We start from the raw sequence: 21,755 nt of genomic DNA on the forward strand, positions 1-21,755 counted from the left end.
TAGCTTACTTAGCCTAAATTGGCTGTGGTAAAATGTCGTAAAATGGTGCATGCGCCGACTCACATCTACGGGTGACTTAGATCGGGCAGCGACAGCACACATACGTGACTCAGATCAGGTGGTGACTCCTTGGTTCCGGCGCACAGCTTGACAACACTTGACAACAGCTTGAAAACAGTCCCGCCCGTGGCACTGATTGGCTAATCGTTAGTCCCCCCCAGCGCTCATTGGACCGATCATTTTTCAACCGAGAAACCGCTGTTTCATGTCACAATCCCAGACCAGAATCAGTCAACTCGGTGGAGGGGGTGGATTCGAAGGTCTGGCCCCAGGCAAGTCCAAAATGCCTGGACTAACAGAGCAGTCAGAATTTTATTTAAATTTTTAAATAGTCTCATAAGATGAATAACAGTGCGCTAACCTAAAGCATTTCAATAGTTCTGTAAAATAGTCTCCTTGGATTTTTCCTTATCGGCCAAATGTAAATTACAAAATACATTAAAAATAATTAAATGTATATGTCTACTATGTAGTAGTCACTCTGGTGCTGTGAGCTCTGATGCAGCGCCAGAGCCTGGATTTACATCTTAAACTGTCTGGTTTTACAGCTCTGGTGGTCCACTGAACACACTTTAACTTCAATTCTGAAACAAATTCCTTTTGAACATCTGCTTTTGGGTGTACACCCTCATTAAATCTTAAATTACTTATTATTATCAGTTATTGTGACAAAGGGCTGAGAACCTTTTTTTTTTTTTTTTTTGAGAAAACCAAGCATCAATGACTATAGGCTTGTTTACACTACTGTCTGTAAATCAAAAGGGAGGAGTAGCCTAGGCTGTCAGACATGTCAAGAAATGTCATTGATGAGACCGGAGTGTGGTCCAGTGGGCCCTGTTGAACATCAGCTCTGGGGTTTAATGGGGGTTCTCTTATCAGTCGAAGGGAGTACTCTATCATAAGTTGACATGTTTATCGTCTGTACGATATGCACACACGGGCTAAACAGCCAATACTTTGCTCTAGTGGCAGCTTATCTGTGATTTCTTATACAGTAAGTAGGGCATGCATTTTACTTCATTCATTTATTGTCTTTACCCACTTATTCCTATTCAGGGTCACAGGGAGTGACCCTGCATGCTGGGAGTCTGTCCCGGCACACACAGGTCACCAGTCCACTACAGAGCTACACACATCACACTGTCCTTCAAAAAGGTTAGCGTGAACATGATTATGGCCACTGATTCATGGTGGTCTTGGAAGGAGAGGGTGACCTCTTGCCATCAGCACTTCAGTGGTTCATTCCTTCAAAAACATCTGCATCCAGGTCCTATCCTCCACACCAGTGTATAGTTTCAGGCTGGCATGTTTTACCATACCAACGGTGAGATTCTACAATACGACTCGATCCAATACTTTAACAGTTTGGGCAAAATGTAGGGGCCTGTGTGGCTAATAATCCAAACAAAATACAAAATATGATGTTTTCATTTAATTTAAATCAGATAAAGGCGACCCAGGTAAGAGCTTTTCTTCTTAAGGTCCAGGCTTCTGTATAATAATGTAATCTATAATACCATGTAACAATAATATTAGCTTTCTGCTACATTTCAGCATTTTATACAGTCAGGAGGACACTTCACAGAATAGACATATCAGTCATTATTTGGACTAAATTGACAGTGTCATCTGTCTGACAATTGCATTATAAGAAAGTGAAGAATGGGATCCACTCAGCATGACCACACACTTCGCTAGTTGGGACAAACATTTTGTAGAGGTCCTGCATGCATTTTTCTGTAGAAACATACTAAGTAGAAAACACCAATCAGTGCATGTATAGAATAATTAGGCCACCTGTTGATTGTAAGGGTTAGGGTTAGTTACATGCTTGCCAACGTGGCAAATAATGTAACAAGTTTAAGGGTTTTATATCCATGACTTTGACAGTAATGACACCGCTAATCTTTTAGCAATACCACTTGTTGAGATGACAAAGGGTTTGTGGTAGAAAGATGTGACAAGTAATTTGTTTAGTCTTGGATAACATCATGACAACTGAGTGACAAGATTAATAGGTTTGTCACAGAGAACAGCAAAACATATTGATTATCTAATTTATTATATTGCAATTGAAATGTTTAATAAAATGTGTATAGATGTGTGATATATACATATGAGGTTGTGATAAGATTTGTGATTGCTTTGAACAGCATAGTGTTACATATGCTATTTTATTTAGAAAGAAATATACACATACGCATACACACAAATTGACACAGACAGACACAGACACACAGCAATACAAGTGAAACAGATGCTTATTATTATGTGCTAGTTATTTTAGATTATCTTATTCAATTGTATTAAATGCTTTTGCAATGATGATTATCTAACATTTATGCCAATTATAGAGAGAGAGAGAGCGAGAGAGAGAGAGAGAGAGAGAGTGAGAGAGTGAGTGAGTGTGTGTGTGTGTCATGGACCTCAAATATTAGAAAACAGCGCCCCCTTTTGTAGCTGTCAAGACAAGACCCGAGAAGCTTCCTAAACCAACTAGCTAGCATTTTGGCTAGCATCGCTTGACAATTTCGTCCATTTTGTTTGGCTAGCCTGGCTACCTTATTTACTCTGTCGCAGAGATGGATGAGGGTGACGAGCCGGGGTTAGTTCTCTCTCACAACACTTCTTCAGGGTCTAAATCAGGCGGTGACAAGATGTTTTCTCTCAAGAAGTGGAATGCCGTGGCTATGTGGAGTTGGGATGTTGAATGCGATACTTGTGCCATTTGCAGGGTGCAAGTGATGGGTGAGTCTGGAACTGATAACATTAGCAAGATAGCTTGGATAACGGCTAATGGAGCTAACGTAGCTAACATTGACATGCAAGCCGTCTCGACATAATGACTCTGTAACATATATTCGTTGATTTACAGATGCTTGCCTCCGATGCCAGGCTGAAAACAAACAAGAGGACTGTGTTGGTAAGACCCTGTCGATTATAAAATAACTAACAGCGTCCAGTTACACGCTAGTCAGCAGTTAAGCTTGCTACCCGGCTAGCTAACGGGTTTCACGGTACTGTCAGTGACTGACCAAGCTGGCTACATATCAGTGAGGATCAGGGATAGGTTTTAATTCTTCAGCTTTTACTATCCTCATATCAGTCAAATGGTTTTCACTGACATTCGCATAGCTAGTTAGAATGGTGTGATAGTGAAGTTTGAATGGTAGAAAGCACATTATACTATTAATTAAGTAGACCTACAGTATTGCGAACAAAATACGGGTCGCAAAGAATAAGATATAGACGTGAAAAGAGCAAGTACTACGTAAGAGTACTGAACATAACACAACAGCTAATTACAACAGAAGAACATAATGAGAAGATTGCAGCATACAATTAAAGATAGAGCCTCGTCATTAGATTTACAGGTAAGCCAATGCTTGCAGTTCACAGATGTACAAGAAATATATAAAGGGTGTGCAACATGTACATTGTTGGCTCTGCATATAAATAGATTTGCATATGCAAATGTGCAGGGAATTATGTCCAAACACTGCTCTGCCTCAGTCTTGTGGTTGCTAATTAATTCTCCAGTTTTTTTTTTCAGCAAAATCTTTGATTCATGTGATTTGAACCCATAGCTTTTGAGACAGCTGTAAAAGAGCTGTCTTGGGGAACTTATTTTATTATTACCTATTTATTATTACCTACTAAGTATAAAGCCATAACTAACAAAATATCAGAAGTGCTTTGCGTTGTTTAAGAAATAAGTTACTTATTAGAGGTGTTTACCACAGTGCAAGTCTACCTACTCAATATTCTCTCATTAAGTAAAAGCTTCCCCACATATAGCTTGAAAATCACCTCAGTGACCCATTAACTTGTTTGACTGTACTGAAGCACATAGTGTAGATGTCTGGTGATGTGTTTTTATGGAAGGAAGAATTGAAGGAAGAAAATGAACAAATTACAGATGAGCCAAAAGTGATTCATTTTTATTTGCTATTTAAGAGAACATGTTCGCGCAATTGTGAGTTTATGTTGCTTAAGTTGAAACTGGCATACAGTACATAAATTGCAATATGCTCCGTGCCAATGTCTTATCTATTCTCTCTCTCTCTCTCTCCCTCCCCCTCCCTCTGTCTTTCTTTCATATAGTGGTATGGGGAGAGTGCAACCACTCCTTCCACAACTGCTGCATGTCCCTTTGGGTGAAACAGAACAACCGCTGTCCCCTTTGCCAGCAGGACTGGGTTGTTCAGAGAATCGGCAAATAAGCTCTACTTCCAGGCTATCGGATTCTCCCGCTGCCTGTATGCACCTAAAAGTGGTGGCAGACTCGATAATGTTAACTGCAATCCCCTGTGGAGAGCCATTGACATCTACAGCTCTCCTCCTATGTACGAGTGCATGCTGTCATACCCCTGGTGTCAAGGGAAGACGACGGACAAAATTCAAGTGATGCAGACTTGATGGTCACCGATTGGTTGATCTGGCCTGGATGGATGGAGAGTTATGAAGAAGATGACGCACTCTGTGCTTGGTCGTATCTTAGCTTTATGTTGTTGTTTGTGATGGTGTTCAACACATCTCAAATAGATGTCTGTGTCTTTTTAACAATAAAGAATTGTGTATAGAAGTAAAAATATGCACATTTTATTCGTCTACTACTTGCTTTTTGAATAAGCTTTCCATGGAATTCCTCGGAACAAATGCATTTTTGGAAGTTCTTTGCAGTTCTAAAACAAATGTTTCTATTCAGATTCAGGAAAACAAGGTTTGGTTGTGAAATATGCTGCATATTGGCATGACATCTAAGCAGTGGCAGTGTTGGGAGGGTTTGAGGTGGTGGATATCTGTGAACATAGTTTTTAGAGGAGGGCATCTAAAGCAGGCTATTCTGATTTTACCCCTGTAACCCCATGACCACCCACTGACCTTAGCACCAACTCTATTTCACACAATCATATACAAACTTTGTGGTCACCTTATGCCATAAAGTAAGCAGAGTTCTGAATTAATCCATCTTACATGAGAATGTTGTACCTCATTGATCCAGATAAAGATAAAGAAATAGAAATAGTAAGCAAAAAGAGGAATTTTTGCTTACTTTGCTCCGGGGGCCTTGGAGTTTGGGGTCAGCTCCAGAACAGACCCCCTGGAACTGGTTGTTGAACCTGTGACGTCCAGTTGAAGATGGTCTCTCTGAAACCACCAGGTCACCCTGCTGCCTAAAGTGAATGCTTTGGCCGGGAGTCAAACCAAATCAACGGCTTGGAAGGCAGCTATGTTAACCACTACACCAACACTTGTAATACATGTTCTTTCAAACTTGGCCTCTTTCCAGTCCCAAGCATGTCCTTCTGGTCTACTCGGCATTGATCCTAATCCGTTCAAAGCAAACTTGAAATGCAACCAGGGGTTTTCATCTTCTTGCTGATCACAGTGAACCACATATGTATTGCTGTAAAGAAATATTTGCCTCCTGTTTGATTTTTTGCATTTTGCATTTTGAATTCGGTCAGATATTTTTATGGGATGTAGTAGTTTGTAGAGGGATCTGAGAGAAAAAAATCAAATGCCATCCATAAGCAACACAGGTATTCCACATTGTGCTCCATAATTCTGAGGCAGAGTATGTCCTACACCCTAAAATCCTATTAAGATTTATTGGTGGGACATGAAGAACCTGTGTGTGCTAACAATTTCACTCTGATGGTAAGGGGGAGAAAGTTTGTTATTTATATTGGGAACAGCTGACCCAAATTGGGCCTGATTGTTGACCAAATCATTCAATAAGATGGCGCTAATCTCTTTAATTGGGTTGATTTAAATGCTACAACCCACAAAAAGGTCTGAACAAAATCAACGTGACAAATGTGCTAAAATGCAGAAAAATCAAAACAAGGCGAATAATTTTCCTGGCACTATATGCAGATTGCAGCCACTAGATAGTACTGCTTTCGTGGAATTTCTGCATTCCCATGCATGTAGAAAGTTAAACTAATTAGGGACAACTCTTTCCATGTGGCAACGGTAGCCTCAAAGTGTGAGGTCTAGATGATTCAGTTAGCAAGAGGGGTTAATCACTGGAAGATTGCTGCTACAAAGCTCTGGACGTTGTGGGGGAAGTGAACAAGAAGCAAGCTGCCTTCAACATCTACCAGAGAGTTTCATTGAGCAGGGCAATACAGTGATATTTCACTCTGGAATTAAAATTTGCAGTTGCAATTTGCAGTTCCAATTTGCATTGGAACGTATATTCTGCCCGTATGGATTCAGTCAGCCACCTATATTGGTGGTCTCAGCAACTTGAAGTCATGTAACTTTCTTGTTTGTGTTGTGTTTCCTTCAGTTTGAAAAGTCATACTTGTAAAACATACAACCTAAATTGTAGAAGTGTGGCAACAGATATGCTATTGTATTTTTCATCATCTTCAAGAAGGAATGTTAATGTCGATGATTGGTACGTATTCCACAGGTGGTTAATGTCTGATGTTTTTTGCACATGGTGATGTTGAGGTGAGTGAAGATGAAAATGGTGTACTGAAGTAAAGCAATAACCACTACAAGACATGATGTAATAGGCAGCCCACGGCCTTGAGTGTGTCTACAGCCTTCCCTCTCCCTACAGCTGTCCCAACAAGCTGTCGCTGTGAAGAAGAATTTCCTAGTCAGCCTGCCTAGTTCAATTATGGCTTAATTAGTGAAGTCCTCCTTCTTTTCCCCTATAACACACAATGAGAGGCCTAAAGTGTGCTGTGTGTTTATTGTTTGATCGCTTGCACTAGACATTGTCCTTAACCCCTTACGGTCACAACAAGCTGTAATCAACCATAACATGCTAAGGCCGGTATCTGCCACCTCATTGTGTCATGCTGGCAGCCCAATTGCAACACACAGGCTTCTTGTATCGTCTAAAAATACACAAGCGTAAAGCCTCTTAAGTTCAAACCACATAAGTTGCTTTCCCTGAGTGCCGTCTACGTATAAGCGCACAAAGACACTTACCTAAGAACAAATCCCTGAAGACCCGCTTTTAATTCTCAAAGGGGCATGACGCGAGAGGTGAAAGATGTTCAGGGTAGTGGCTCAGGTGCTTGAGTTGTGCCTGGGAGAGGTACCTGGAGAGGAGTGGACTCGGGTGTTTCAGCTTCTCAGGCCCAGCTCCCTACACCACAGTGCATATGGACAACTCAGGATACATCCAACATGGGTGACTTGGCAGTACTAGACAACCTGGTGGCCAACACAGCCTACCTAAAGGCTCAGCAGATGGATCACAACGAGCTAAGAAAACAGAGACTCAGCTTGTTCCTGCCCAAACCAGGGAAGCCATCTGCTATCAGGGCAGCAGTAGGGAAGGACTATGACTCGCTCTGTGAGCTGCAGCCTATTGGGAGGAAGTTGTTCCGGCAGTTTCTCCTAGCCTCCAACCCACAGTATGTGACAGCCGCTGAGTTCCTGGAGGAACTGAGTGATTGGGGCCTGGCTGAAGCTGAAGCCAGGGACAGGGCCAGACAGAGCATCCTTACTAAGTTCTGTCAAGCAGACTCCAGGAGTTTTCTCTCCTACCTTAATGGGGATGCAGCTGAAAGATGCAAGGCTGTGTCAGACAAGGACTTTGAGGAGGTGATGATGGGCAAGGTAAGAGAAGCCACCAGGGACTTCCTAAAAGGAAAGCCTTTCTCTGAGTACCAGAAAAGCCCCTTCTTTGATAAGTTCTTGCAGTGGAAGTCGTACGAGAAGCAGAAGATCAGTGACAAATACTTTTATGAGTTCAGGACATTGGGAAAAGGTGGCTTTGGTGAGGTAGGTGTCAGACATCCCAGCATTTGACTTAAAGTAAAATAATGAATTAATATAACATAATTAAAATGTATATCTCAGATAGCTATTAAAGAAACAGCTTGATAAACTTATAAGTGTTTGTTAAAGCCATTGCAAAGAGTGCCAGAAACATAATTTAGGATGGCATAGTAACAACAAATAATAAAGGCTGAACAGCCAATAAATACATCTGTCATGAATTCTAAAGCAACATTGAATTGCCTTGCCTTATCCAGGTCTGTGCAGTCCAGGTGAAGCATACAGGACAGATGTATGCCTGCAAGAAGCTGGATAAAAAACACTTGAAGAAGAAAAATGGTGAGAGGTTGGCCCTTCTAGAGAAGCAGATCCTCGAGAAGGTGAACAGCCTCTTCATCGTAAACCTGGCTTACGCCTATGACAACAGGACCCACCTATGCCTTGTCATGAACCTCATGAATGGAGGAGACCTCAAGTTCCATATCTATGAGCTTGGGGTGAGAGGTATCCGTATGGAGCGGGTTGTTTACTACACCGCCCAGATCACCACTGGGATCCTCCACTTGCACACTATGGACATAGTGTACCGAGATATGAAGCCTGAAAACGTACTGCTGGACAGTCAAGGCCAGTGCCGGCTGTCAGACCTTGGACTGGCTGTGGAGTTGCCAAAAGGCAAAACAATATGTCAGAAGGTTAGTGTGGTTCCCTATTCATAGCTTAGCTTACACTGTTCATCGCCAGACATTAATACTGCAAAGCACTCAGTGAAGCCTTTGTGCAGTTTGTGGTTTGTTAAAAATGGAGCATGTGTCCTATCTTCGTTTGTACATTTGTAAGCACTGACTGCCAAGGCTCTTTGGATTAAACTGTCAACCAAATGACATATTTATAAATAGTGTTGCACATATATTATTCTATTCTATTATTATTCTCCAGAGTCCACATTCTATCACCTTAAATACAGCAATGGAAGGTAATATTGCATTTTATTTTGAATTTGTCCATTTTTACTTGTGCATTGCTTGTGCGGCACAAATACGTCCTTACTGACATGGTCAATATTTGCTATCTCTACATGTCCGCAGCCCACCACTACAAGTAGCTTACCAGGAATAGATATGGCTGTTGGGCCATCTTTTGACAGACAACACAAGAGAGCATGACCCAGTGTGACTCAGATTAAACTTATTAAAGGTTGCCTGCCCCTCATCCATTGGATGTTGCATGAGATGAGCAGTGTATGGTAGATTGACCAGAGCCTGTTAGTATTAGCTGGTTAATCTTTTCATTACTAAAAGCAGATATGGCTTTGGCATGTCTCTTTAAGCTGATGAGTCAGGAGATTCACAGCAGGCCTTCACTCAAGGAAGAAGGTTACAGGCTGGGCAGCACAGTCTTACTTGTCAGCTGACAGGCCTGTTGGAGGTCACTGAGTGCTAGCGCTCTGCTAGAACTGTGATTTGTTCCCTGGCTCCTGTCCTGACATTCCCTGATTTTGTTGCATGCCTTGTTTTACTTTTCTCATCATTTTGGAAGCTGGACAAGATCATTTCTTACAAATAGTAAAAATAAACCTGAATTTTAAGTGGGTGTATACTTTATAACTATATCATTCTGTCCAGTTTAAAATGTTTAAGAATGACCTTCCCACTTTGATAAAATACCATAGCATGGATTTCATACAAAAAATCCCAAATAAATGCATTTTGGTAGCATAACAAGGTAGCTAGGTGAGTGGTGCATTTTTTTAACTAAGCATGGATAGTTGCCTCTTGCGTACCTGCATCTTTGTCTTCCTGTGTCTATACTATTTATTTTTTCTCTGTCTAATATAGATATGGAGAGGCAGAGCTAAGCAGATAAAACATAGGACAAAAATACACTAGTAGGGTGCACACTTGTCCCATGCTCATAGATTCCCATCCATTTTTAGATAGACAATGTAAAATTGCAACAATTATTGACATTTTGAATTACCTCTACCCCAGAATTATTATTATTATTATGGTGTGTCTCTATCTACGTTCGCCCACATCCTTCTTTTCTCACTTTTCATCCTCTCCCCTCCATGTGTCTTCAGGCTGGTACGACTGGTTACATGGCTCCAGAGGTCCTGAGGCAGGAGTACTACCGCACGTCAGTGGACTGGTGGGCTCTGGGCTGCAGCATCTATGAGATGGTGGCCGCCCGTTTACCTTTTAAAGACTTCAGAGAGAAGGTGCAGAAGGATGAGGTGACTCGGCGCACTCTGGAGGATGAGTGCAAGTTTCAACACAAAAGCTTTGATGCTTGCACCAAGGATATCATCAGCCTCCTTCTCAAGAAGAAGATTGAGCAACGCCTTGGGTGCCAGTGAGTAAAAAGCATACATGTTCTCTGTCACCTGAGTTTAGGGGTTAGTATTGGTGTTATGAATGAGGCAGAAGGTCAACTTAGAACAGAGGTTCTTGAAATTATTCAACACATAAGAAAATGTCTCACCAACCCCCAAAAGGACCCATGAAAACATACTAATACCCTTAGTATTTTGGAACCCCTCAAGAGACAGGCCCATGACCCATTCTGAGTACCAACTCGTAAAAAGACTAAAAAACAAGATTGGGGATAATTGAAATTAGCTTGCAGTTGAATGCTGAAGCACCAAATTTCTGCCAGCACAAGGGGGCGCTGAACTACTGAGAAAACAAGTTGCAGTTGATATAACTTACCCTCTCTTTTTCATTATCAAGAAAGGCCACCCGTATGAGGATTTTCTCAACAATATCATTGTCAAGTGTATTGTAATAACTTTTGGTGTTACTTTTTAAGATAATTAAGATAATAATAGTTTGTATCACCATATTTAATTATTCCACGCCCCCTCCACCCCCATGCCTTTGATGCCTAATTTTCCAGTCTTCCTGCCAAAAGATTTAATGCTGTGAATTGAACCAGACATTGGACCAAAAGAAAACATGAAGCAGATTTTTGGGGCTACTTTCTGCAATGGCAAAATTAATTTATTTGCTAGCAGTACAAAGTGTCACTCCAGTCAATTTCACAGTCATTTATCAAAGACAAAATAATTACAGGTAACATCCACTGTTTCTCTTTTTCGCATTAGGGGTGATGATCCACGGAACCACACATTTTTCCAGAATATCAATTTCCCTCGCCTTGAGGCAGGGCTGGTGGATGCCCCCTGGGTGCCCAGATCCAACGTAGTCTACGCCAAGGACGCAGACGAGTTCAGGGACGTCTCTGAGATCGAGGGTGTCACACTTGATGCTAAGGATGAGAAATTCTTCAAGGAGTTCAGCACAGGGGCCGTCTCCATCCCTTGGCAAAAGGAGATGATTAACAGTGGACTGTTTGACGACCTGAACGACGCCCAACGGATGGGGTCAGTGGGTGCTCATAACTGTGAGGCTGACTGTAGATCCAGGTCGTGCATCATTTTATAAAAGTCTTTTATCTGGTCACAAGCATCAAGACCTGGACAAAATAGCAGTCACTCTCATTTTGAACACTTGAAAAAAACACAAGGAGACCTTAATTTAATTCACCTTGTGCAAAGTGCCTGGCAAAATAAACTACCTCAAGTACCCTACTACACACATTTGAAAACAATGGCTACCCTTTTTGTTTTACTCTAATACATTTCTTTACTAAAGAATCATCGTCTTGATAATGACGTCATGATTGTAAAAATTAGACCACAGCACTCTGAAGGAAAATTCAGGGCTTATGATGGCATGGCCCAAAATTAATGGGACAGCTCTCTCTGTGATAAAGCAAAACCTTAGATTTGTAGTTTTCAAAATTATGCCTAGATGGAAACACAAGCTGACATTGTACTGCAATTGCTGCTGTTCACTTTGTCCTCTATTCCTGGTGAGACAGCATATCCCAGTGTATTCATAGTTTCCATTACATCACTCGGCCATTTTGGCAGGCCTAAGTGTTTACATGTGTTTGTAAACAAGCTACATCATGGTTGTCTGTCATCAAATGACAGCCAAAGTATGATCAGTTTTTGCAGTAATGCGCCACACTGGTCGGAAATGTGTTACATAAATGCCATGAATGCCTTTGCTCATGTGACGGGACTATCTCCTACAGCTCAGGGCTGACTGATGTGACCTCCCTCACTAGCAGACATTCACCACTAAGTGCCGCCAGATTCCTATTAAGTGCATTCAACCGCCCACAAAACTGTTCATCTCCAGTAGTCTGGCTGCTGTGCTCCAGTATTTACAAGCACTGCATGATTTGTGCAGATTTAACAAGGGGATGGTGGGAGACAAATTGTCGTCTCCCCTTACATTTTCCTCTAAAACAAAAATGTTAACAGTAGGGATGCACTAAAATTTTGGTGCTAACAAGGCAAAACCACCCCAGTTTATTACTCCTCAAATCACCCTGTGTTTACAAGCAATACACAACCTAAATAAACAATTTCAACAGTCTAAACAACATAGCTTGTTTATAACAATTTATCTAGTTAGTCTTCACAGATGGTCAGTTCTTGCATCCATATCAGGAGTTGTAAGATTTTTCCTACTGCATGACGAAAGCTTTAGATGGCAGGATTTCCACTGTATTGTTTACTTTTAGATTAAGGATTGCAACTTTAATCCCCAAAGAATGAAGATGATAACGTTCATCACATACTCTGCTTTAGCTTTTTGATTTACTGCTCTCCAAACAAAACTCCAAAGAAAGGATCTCTCTTATTTCTTTCTTCAATTACTAATGTTCTTTGTTCCAGTGCAGTTTTGAATTAAGATGTACTATATCCATGTGTTGTTGTTTTTTACCCATAATTCACATAAAATAACTGCATTTTGAGTGCCTTTCGGTGCAAATAATATTTTGTAATGTTCTTATATTATTTTATAATATAAGGATTATATAGTATCTTCTAATATTTTATATTGACTTGTAACTATTTTGTATACTGTGTAATTATATTGTATGTATGTTTGGCTGGCTAAATCAGAATCAGTTTCAATCATTGCACCAGATGCAGATCCTTGCATGTTCTCTCTCTCTCTCTGTATTCTGTGCTTCTGCCCTTGTGGGCATGAGAGCAATATGTGTACAGTTGAGCACTTTATCACCGACCATCTTGGTAATCCCTTGCAAATACACTCTGTTGGGTGATGCTTTATTTTTCTTACACAGTTTGTCTTTCATAACAATATTTTCTATTCTTTTCTATTCCATTTTCAAGCAACGGGACAGCATTTTTGTGAGATGTAAGGGAGAACAGGACCAAATTTCAAAAGCCTTGAATGAAATAAAGTAATGCCTTACAGTATATCTCCACTGATGTGTCTCTCAGAGCAATAACATTCAATGTTGCAGGTTTTTACAGGTTTGTTAGATCCAGTTATCTTGATTATCCTCATGTTGGTAATCTCAGAGTGCAGATATCATCTGTCCACACTAACAGCCAGGATCAGGTATAAAAACAGGAACAGGTCTTTTACAATATTTTACAGTTTATAAATACAACATAATATCCCTTCAATAACTGATTGTGAGCGTAGCTGTCACTTAGTAGCTACATCTCTCCAAAACCTCAGACACATTTAGGTAATGAGGGAGACATAAACATGTGTTGTGCTAATTCCTGTGAGGGGATGACCTTACAGGGCTGAGAAGTGGTTCCGTTCACGCTCATCTGTCATGAGATTAGAGGGTGGTTCAGATGGAAATCCAAGATGCAACATGATCATCATCGGCTGTAATGGCAGAGTGGGGAGTCCTCCGTGGACGACGTGACGACAAGACAAACTCGGCAGAAGGTCTCCAGGAACATGTTTTTACCAGGCGCCTACAAGCCTCTGCCAGTGTTTAGTTCCCAAGGCCCATTGCAGCAACTGCTGCCCTCCAATACACACACACACACATTTATATGTGTGCTTGTACATACATGCACCCATGCATGCACATACCCACACATGCCTGCATACATCTTCACACACTTGTGTTGCCTCTGTGCATGCATGTAAACAAACATACACACACTCAAACCCCACACACATCGACATGAACGCTTTCACACATGCAATCTGATGCACACAAAATCACACTCACACACACACACACACAATCTTATTACCTCTGTGGAAGCAGGCATGGGGTTTTAGAGATCAAAGCAGGACAGGGTGTAATTTGGTATCTGCGTTTGTTACATGCCCATGCTCTGGATTAACATCAAAGGACTGTGCCACACTTCAGCTCTGCCCTGGCATCCTCAGGATGGTATCACACCAGTGATATCGCTGCTTTTTTCCTTCTTTGGAAACTGTGTGTGTGTGTGTGTGTGTGTATGTGTCTATGTGTTAATTTCTGTGTCTGTATGTGTGTTTACATATATATATAAATGTGCAAGAGTGCATTGATTTGTGTCCATACACGTCTATGTAGGCATTTGTGTGTGTATGAGGGTGTGTCTGTGTGAGTGTGTGTATGTGAGTATTTAGGATAGGTGAGAAAGTGGTTAAACAGTCGAGACAGAGAGGCCATTGTCTGCCTAGGGAAAGTGAGAGCCAGCCATGTGGGAGAGAGATTGAGGAGGAGGAAGACGGTAGGTTGGACGGTAGGTTGTTGCTCGCTGTCTCACACTCAAGGCCAGTGTGTGTGTGAAGTCTTTAGTTTTTGGTTTACATTCAGTTTTTCAATCGCTAAAATCTTTTTTCCTATGTCATTTTCCATGCCATTTCGCTTTGTTAGATGGCAAAAGTGCAGAGAGACAAGAAAGATGGGAAGGAGATGGGGTCAACATGCAACCAAGGTCAAGAACCAGATTATTGGCATGAGTCTCAGTGTGCTGAGCTACCAGGATGACCCCACCACCACTCAGGAAGTTTAGTTTGACTGTTTAGTTTTTGGTTAACATTCAATTTTCTAAGCTTCATTGCTTGAATTCTTAACATTTCCACAAATAAGTGAATTCCTGCAGGGCGGTCCAACAGAAACAGAGCGTGTGTGTGCATGATGTTCTTCCCCACTGAGGCCCAGTGGGTAGTTTCCATGGCGCCCAGACCTCAGACCCCTCCGACTGCCAGGGCCTGGACACCGTAATGGACAGCGCCTAATTAGACACTCACATGCACACACGCACACACATGCACTCACACACGCACACTGCTCCATCCTCTCAGCCCTCATTCTATGTCCCCTCTTCATCCATTTGATCCCTTCACAGTTTTGATAAAAAATTATCATTATGGAACATGTTAGAACTCAGAGATGGTGCATTGGCGTAGAACCCTATCCATACCTTTATGGTGTAAAATCAGATACTTGTACTAGTTCTAGTTCCCCACAGGTGCCACTCTACTCCACCTAATTTTCAGATCCACCCCATGTGCCAGTAGTGTAGCTAGGCATACACAGATGTATACAGTGCGGAGTATAGGCCTAACCCTAACCTTTTTCACTTTTTCACAGCCAAATTACCAGTCCTAAAAATCCCAAAATTCACAGTGTAGTATACCCACTTCCATGACTGTCGCTATGCCACAGCTCTCTGGTCACCTGTCACTAGGAATAAAGCCCTCTCCCACAAGTAGAAAATCCCAAGGAAACGGCTTAGAGCTCATCAAAAAGTTACTGCATCCTGAAACCCGAGCCGGCCACAGGATGAAGCTTTCTGATGTTCCTCAGCCCTCCACTGCAGGGTAGTTGAAGATCAGCACATCAAAAGAAGGGAGAGGGATATAATGATATAGATTACTGTATTAGGGAAACATTTTACAGCCTTTTCCTGAGCTGTGAAGAACGGCGGTGGTGCATGTGCTAATGTACTTTAACTACAGCATGCTGCCTCAGGGGTCACCGGCTGAGCATTCTTTGGCAATTGTGTGTGTGTTTGTGTGTTTGTGTGTGTGTGCATCCCTGTCTGCCTGGCTGTCAGCCTGCATGTGTGTACACAACTGCACACATACTTTTTATCTGTGTGTGTACTGTATGTGTTACAGTGAGTGAGAGAAGTGCTCAGAGGCAGGTATAAAGGCAATCGATTCCACAGTGTTGGATAACTATAACAGAAACAGTAATATAAGCTGTGAGGTGTTATTAGTTTCTAAGAGTGTATTCAGTTTGATTTAATTAGCTGGTACTTATTGCATTCTTTGTTGCTGGTGTAATATGACTGACAGTTGGCACTGCAGGCAGTCTGGACTGAATCCAAGTCCATCTCTGCTGTGTTTGTGTGTGTCTGTGTGTGTGTGTGTTCCCAGACTCTGTAACCTGCCTCTGTCACAGTGTGTGTATGTTCATTCTGTGTGTGTGTCTGTGTCTCTCTCTCTCTCTCTCTCTCTCTCTCTCTCTCTCTCTCTCTCTCTCTCTCTCTCTCTCTCTCTCTCTCTATCTCTCTGTCCCTCTCTCTCACTAGATTCACTTCTATTACACCATCCCAGAACATTTGGGTGTGCTGATAAAGAGCTTCTAATTGATAATCTAGTCTACATAATGAGCCTCCAAATCTGTCTCTCTAATAAAGAAAGGTGTTGGGTATGTATGTATAGTTTCTAGTTTTTATTGAATTACAACAGGCTGGTTGTATGAACTGCAGAGCTCACTGGACATTAGTCCACCAATTGATTTGAATTGTTGAATCAGCAAAACGGCCAGACAAAAATATAAAACAAACTTCATGCTTTGCCCTGAAGTGTTCTCTCTAATCATGGATCCATGTGGTTCACGGCATCTTGTTGTCTCAAGCACACCTCAAGCCAATCGAATGATATATATCCCCTTTACCCTCTCCCAAGTCATATGACCTCCCACCAATTCTTCTACTCATTACAACCAACCATTCCTTTCTGTTGAAAGGAGCGAGTGAACTGTGCCTCACTGAATAACTGTCAATCAAACCTGTCAATCATAACTGTAAATCAAACCCAACAAAAAAAAAAACCTGAAAGTGCAGTGATCGTTATAGAAGACTGCGGATAATTTTTAGTGTTGCAATTGAATGTAAGATATTCCTGAGCTGTATTCCATAACCTACATGCAAAGCAAAGAAAACAGAATTGTGCTTTTCAAAGCCTGAGTCATAACATAACCAACTCATTCTAGGGTTTGTTCCAAATATCAAGGAATCACACTGCTCAGCCTCCCTAGGAAAGCCTATGCCAAGGTGTCGGAAAGGAGACTCGGGCCAATTGTCGAACCTCAGATTCAAGAGGAAGAATGCATATTCCTTACTAGTCGCTGAACAGTGAAGCAGCTCTTTACCCTCTTGCAGATAATCTAGGGGTCATGGGAATTTGCTAATCCTGTCTACATGTGTTTTGTAGATTTGGAAACGGCTTACGATCGTGTTCCCCGAGGTATCCTGTGGGAGGTGCTGCAGGAGTATGGGGTGCTGGGGCCGCTGCTGCGAGCCATTCGGTCCCTGTACGGCTATGTCCGCATTCTTGGCATTAAGTCAAGCTCATTCAAGGTGGGCATTGGATTCAGGCAAGGGTGCGCCTTGTCCCCTTTCCTGTTTGTGATATTCATGGACAGGATATTAAGGCGCAGCCAAGTTCTGAAGAGTGTCCAGTTCGGTGACATTAGGGTGGCATCTCAGCTGTTTGCAGATGATGTCATCCTTCTGGCTTCATCAGGCCGCGATCTCCGATGTGCACTGGAGCAGTTTGCAGCTGAGTGTGACGCAGTTGGGATGAGGGTCAGCAGCTCCAAGTCCGAGGCTGCGGTTCTCTCCTGGAAAAAAGGTGGCTTGTCCCATCCAGGTGAGGGATGAGCAGCTGCCCCAAGTGGAAGAGTTCAGGTACCTTGGGGTCTTATTCGCAGGTGCGGGTAAGAAGGACTGTGAGATTGACCGCCGGTTAGGTGCAGCGGCTGCAGTAAGGCGGGTGTTGTATTGGACCATGGCAACGAAGAGCAAGCTGAGCCACAAATCAAAGCTCTCAATTTTCCAGTTGATCTCGGTTCGACCCTCACCTATGGTCACAAGCTTTAGATAGTGACTGAAAAATTTAGATTACTGATCCAAAAAGCCGAAAACCCAGGAGGAGTTGGAAGAAGTTGCTGGGGAAAGGGATGTATGGGTTGCTCTTCTTGCCCTGTTGCCACTGCCACCCTGACCCGGATAAGCGGCTAGAAAATGAATGGATGGATGGATGGATGGATGGATGGATGGATGGATGAATGGATGGATGGATGGATGGACCTCATTCTAGAGAAATCTGTCATTCAATATGTGGACAGTTCCAATTTTATATGACAATGCTACGTTGCCATAGCCTTCCCTTGTCACTTTAACATAAAGCACTGTAGTCTAGTGAGTTAGTAGCCTAAAAATGGGAGTAAATATTGTTAGATTAGCCTAATAAGCCCCAAAATCAGTCAGGGTTGTGAAAAAAAAAAGATTTTGAAAATGTTAGTTCCCAGATAAGAAACCGGCTTGGAAACCGCTGTTCTAAGCCTCAGACACTCTCAGAGTTCTCACTGGACGCTGTGTCCTCAGAGGTACTTCATCTTGTTTTGACAGACAGGCTAATTTAGGGACCACTACTTTAGGCTCTTTCTTGTCACAGGCCGTCTCTTGGTATTTAAAATCCAGCTGAGCTCAAGTTGCCAGTTCAGTACCAGTGCCCATAACGTCTGTTGAGAGTGCTTTCAATGGTAACATGCCTCAAATCTAAAAACTCCCTGTAACCTTATCGCTATTATTTTTATCTTTGTTGAATGACATTTTATACTCAAATGCACGATGGATTAATGGGCTGGGCTTTATCTCGTGATGATCATGAGGATGTGGTCTATGGTCTCACTTTCACACGCAAACACACACACACATGCACACACAAATACGCTTGCATACACACATGCAAACACACACACAGACACACACACTGCCCCCAGATGTTTCTTGCTATGGTCTGCTGTGACTCCCTCCAATGCCGTGTGTTTATCCCTGCATGCATAGTTAACTCTCCATGTCCTGCAGAACATAACTCTGCAGGCTGCACTTTTCCACTGGACCTCTTTTCCACTCCCTCCTTTATGAAACTCCTTCACCACCAAAGAAACACAATGCGTAGAATGGTAATCTTCCTTTTTGTATAAATTTATGTAAATGATCATTATTTTGGCACTGTATGAGACAGAGAGTAGGGATGTTCAGCACAAATCCCACTGTTCAGCTTAAATGATGCAACTGCACTGGGAACACATCAGCTTTCTCTCACTAAACCAATACATATTTTCAACATTATCAGACATGTGTGCCATCCAAATGGCCTTCCAGTAATGTTGAATGTTTGAATAGGAATACCATTTCTGCTCCTGACTGCGGTCACTGCCACGCTCTTATAGGTGAGAGTTCTCCAGACAGCTGCTCTGGGTCACATGCTTTGTCAGATTGTTAACACATAATAAGCCCACACACTCTTGTAAACATCAAAGACGATCCATTTCTTTCACCACAATTTCCTATCCATTGTTGCTTTAAAGACATCTTACTGCCGGTGGGAGGAGAAGGAGCATTTCTTGGCCGATCTGTAAATATTACCTCTCACACACACAATGCACAGACACAGACAGCAACACACACATGTACACACACACACACACACACACACACAAGCCAAGTCCCTGGCACCTCTGAAAAGAACCCTTTGATGGTGCGGCCCTCACTCCTCATTTGCCGTTTAAGTTGGCATTGGCAGAGTTCTCCCGTGGTCCCCCGGCCCCTGCGCTCACACACACACACACACACATACACACACACTGACAGTATACACACACACACACACACACACACACAGCCCTGAAAGCTTCATGGAGCCTGCAGGGAGTCAAACTGCTCTCACCTGTTGTCTCTGGCAGCCTAAGAGGAGACGATTAGCGCCCAGCACTGACAATATGCTCTTTGTTCCCCTCTTTCTCTCACTCTCCCTCTCTGCCATCTCATACTTGCACTCTGTCGCTCCTGCCACTGCTCGTTTCTCCCTCTCTGTCTGGCTTTCTGTCTTTCTTTGTGCTTATATGTCTCAATGTCTGTCTGTCACTCTCTATGTATGTATGTATCTATCTATCCATCTTAGCTAGCCAGCTATTTCTGTCTCTCTCTCTCTCTCTCCCTCTATCTCTCCCTCTCTCTCTGTTTCTGTCCTTCTCTAATGCCCTTGTGGCCATGAGAGCAGTGTGTGGAAAACAGTTGAGCACTTTATCACAGATCATCTTGGTAATCCCTTGCAAATACGCTTTGTGATGCGGCTGCACACATGTGCTGCAGAGGTCCCGTCGGCGCACCAATCACAACCGCCGAGCTAGATTTAACTTATTTTGGTTTGCACTGATATCAAGATTTGGAGGTCAAATGTTTTAAACATTAGTATCGCCATAGATTATGAGTCAGGTTCCAGAGAAATCTGCACTTCACGGCACATGTTCCATTCTGCATGCATTAGCATTTATTAGTGAGGCCCGGTCTCCCTTGCTGGCATCTCTGAGTGAGAGAGTGTAACAGAGTAGTGCGTGTGTCCCTCACGCCAGGAAGAGCACAGAGGCTGCGAACAGCCTGTGTGTGACATTTCCACTGCCCTGGGTCGCAGATGCACAGCTGTATAAAGTGGCCTTTATGACCAGAGGGGAAGACCTCTGTGAGATCTGGGTAAGCTGAGCTAGCGTTCCTCCGTACATAGAAAACATAGTGGACGCCATTGAGGGGTTGGGCGAGGTGCAGAGAGGAAGGGCATGTCTGTCAGCTCAGTGTCAACTACACTTAAAAATGAAAAGCTCATTCTTAAGAGGTTCTTTGGCTGTATATACAATGCTTAGTGTTAAAGAAAAAATCCACCCTAACACTTTAACACTTATAAAATAAGCTATCGGTGATGACCCTTGCATTTCTGGGCCCATTTTGTTATTTAGTGGTGTATTTTTCTTATTCCAGTGGATAATCAGCCAAAAGTCATGTCATGTCAAGATATTTCTAGCGTGGCTACAATAGAGTTTAATAGCAGAAACAGTAAATGTCAGGTTTTGGTATCAGTCCCTCAGAATGAAAGAGCAAGGGCTTCTTTCTAGAGTCACCATTTTACACTTGTTCAGCAATCAAACATTTAATATTTTCACATTAGATTTAATTTTAGATTTTAGAGTTTTACTCAGTGTATAAGGAATGGGGGTGATTTATGTTCAAGACTACTTCAGGTCTAGGACATTAAATCATGATTGATCATAAAACATGATTTAGAACAACCAGGATAATGCTCAAATGCTTTGTCAAGATTATGAGCCTCAGTCCAACAATCAGGAGGAAAATATTCCCCACACAAACAGCAGTCTGGTCCATGTCAGCCGTAGCTAGGCTGACTGCCTGTATGTGCTATTCTGTGCTGTTGCCGACAGACTGCATTATACTGTGTTTGTCAGTCAACGTCAGTTGTCTCTTAAGAGCACACAGTTTAGGGCTAAGCCATGTCAGCCTCCACCGAACAGGCGTAGCGGGGCATTACTGCATCTCCATATCTAGTGTTGTGTTATGGTCTGTGGCCTTCCTCCTGATGAATGGGGACCCGGGAGAGGCAGTAGCCCTGCTCAGACCTACTCAGTAACAAACACTACCCCTGTGAGCTATTAGGAATATAGCCATCGCTGAGCTTTAGGGCCCCGCTGATAGGCCATGACAGATTGAAGCCCCCCTATGGAGTGGGGCCTCTCTGCTCTCAGACATACTGGAGCTTTATTAAACTTCAGAGTCCCTCCCCGTGGAACCACGTCTCCCAGCATGACCCGCTCCGCTCCGGCCTCCGATTGGCCGAGAGGCCCCCAGCCGTGGGTCGGGGCGCTCACACACCAGTGGAAATGGTTGAGCCACGTGTTGTAAATCACCAGGCCCGGCATTACCTCCAGCCAGAACAACAACACCCAAGGAAGCGATTGAGGAATTCTAAAGCCCTAAAACTCTCCTGTCAGTGAAGGTG

The 21,755-nt window shown here is 42.7% G+C and overlaps 2 protein-coding genes across 2 annotated transcripts; both read left to right on the forward strand.

The window, feature by feature from the left end:
- The first annotated feature begins 2,575 nt into the window (after nucleotides 1–2,575).
- rnf7 (ring finger protein 7) lies at nucleotides 2,576–4,641 on the forward strand. Its single transcript, XM_071530125.1, has 3 exons — nucleotides 2,576–2,808; nucleotides 2,936–2,983; nucleotides 4,165–4,641. The coding sequence occupies exons 1-3, from the start codon at nucleotides 2,643–2,645 to the stop codon at nucleotides 4,281–4,283; spliced, it is 333 nt and encodes a 110-aa protein (XP_071386226.1). The 5' UTR covers nucleotides 2,576–2,642; the 3' UTR covers nucleotides 4,284–4,641.
- Nucleotides 4,642–7,218: 2,577 nt separating this feature from the next.
- Nucleotides 7,219–17,563, forward strand: grk7b (G protein-coupled receptor kinase 7b). Its single transcript, XM_071530093.1, has 5 exons — nucleotides 7,219–7,818; nucleotides 8,073–8,510; nucleotides 9,899–10,170; nucleotides 10,922–11,220; nucleotides 17,115–17,563. Exons 1-5 carry the CDS (start codon nucleotides 7,219–7,221, stop codon nucleotides 17,561–17,563), a joined length of 2,058 nt encoding a protein of 685 aa, XP_071386194.1.
- The last annotated feature ends 4,192 nt before the right edge of the window (nucleotides 17,564–21,755 follow it).

The sequence above is a fragment of the Centroberyx affinis genome, unplaced genomic scaffold (genome assembly GCF_046629955.1).
Source record: "Centroberyx affinis isolate AG114_WGS23_722 - 3 ecotype Tasmania unplaced genomic scaffold, CSIRO-AGI_Caff_v1 ptg001882l_1, whole genome shotgun sequence".
In the NCBI taxonomy this organism is placed as follows: Eukaryota; Metazoa; Chordata; class Actinopteri; order Beryciformes; family Berycidae; genus Centroberyx; species Centroberyx affinis.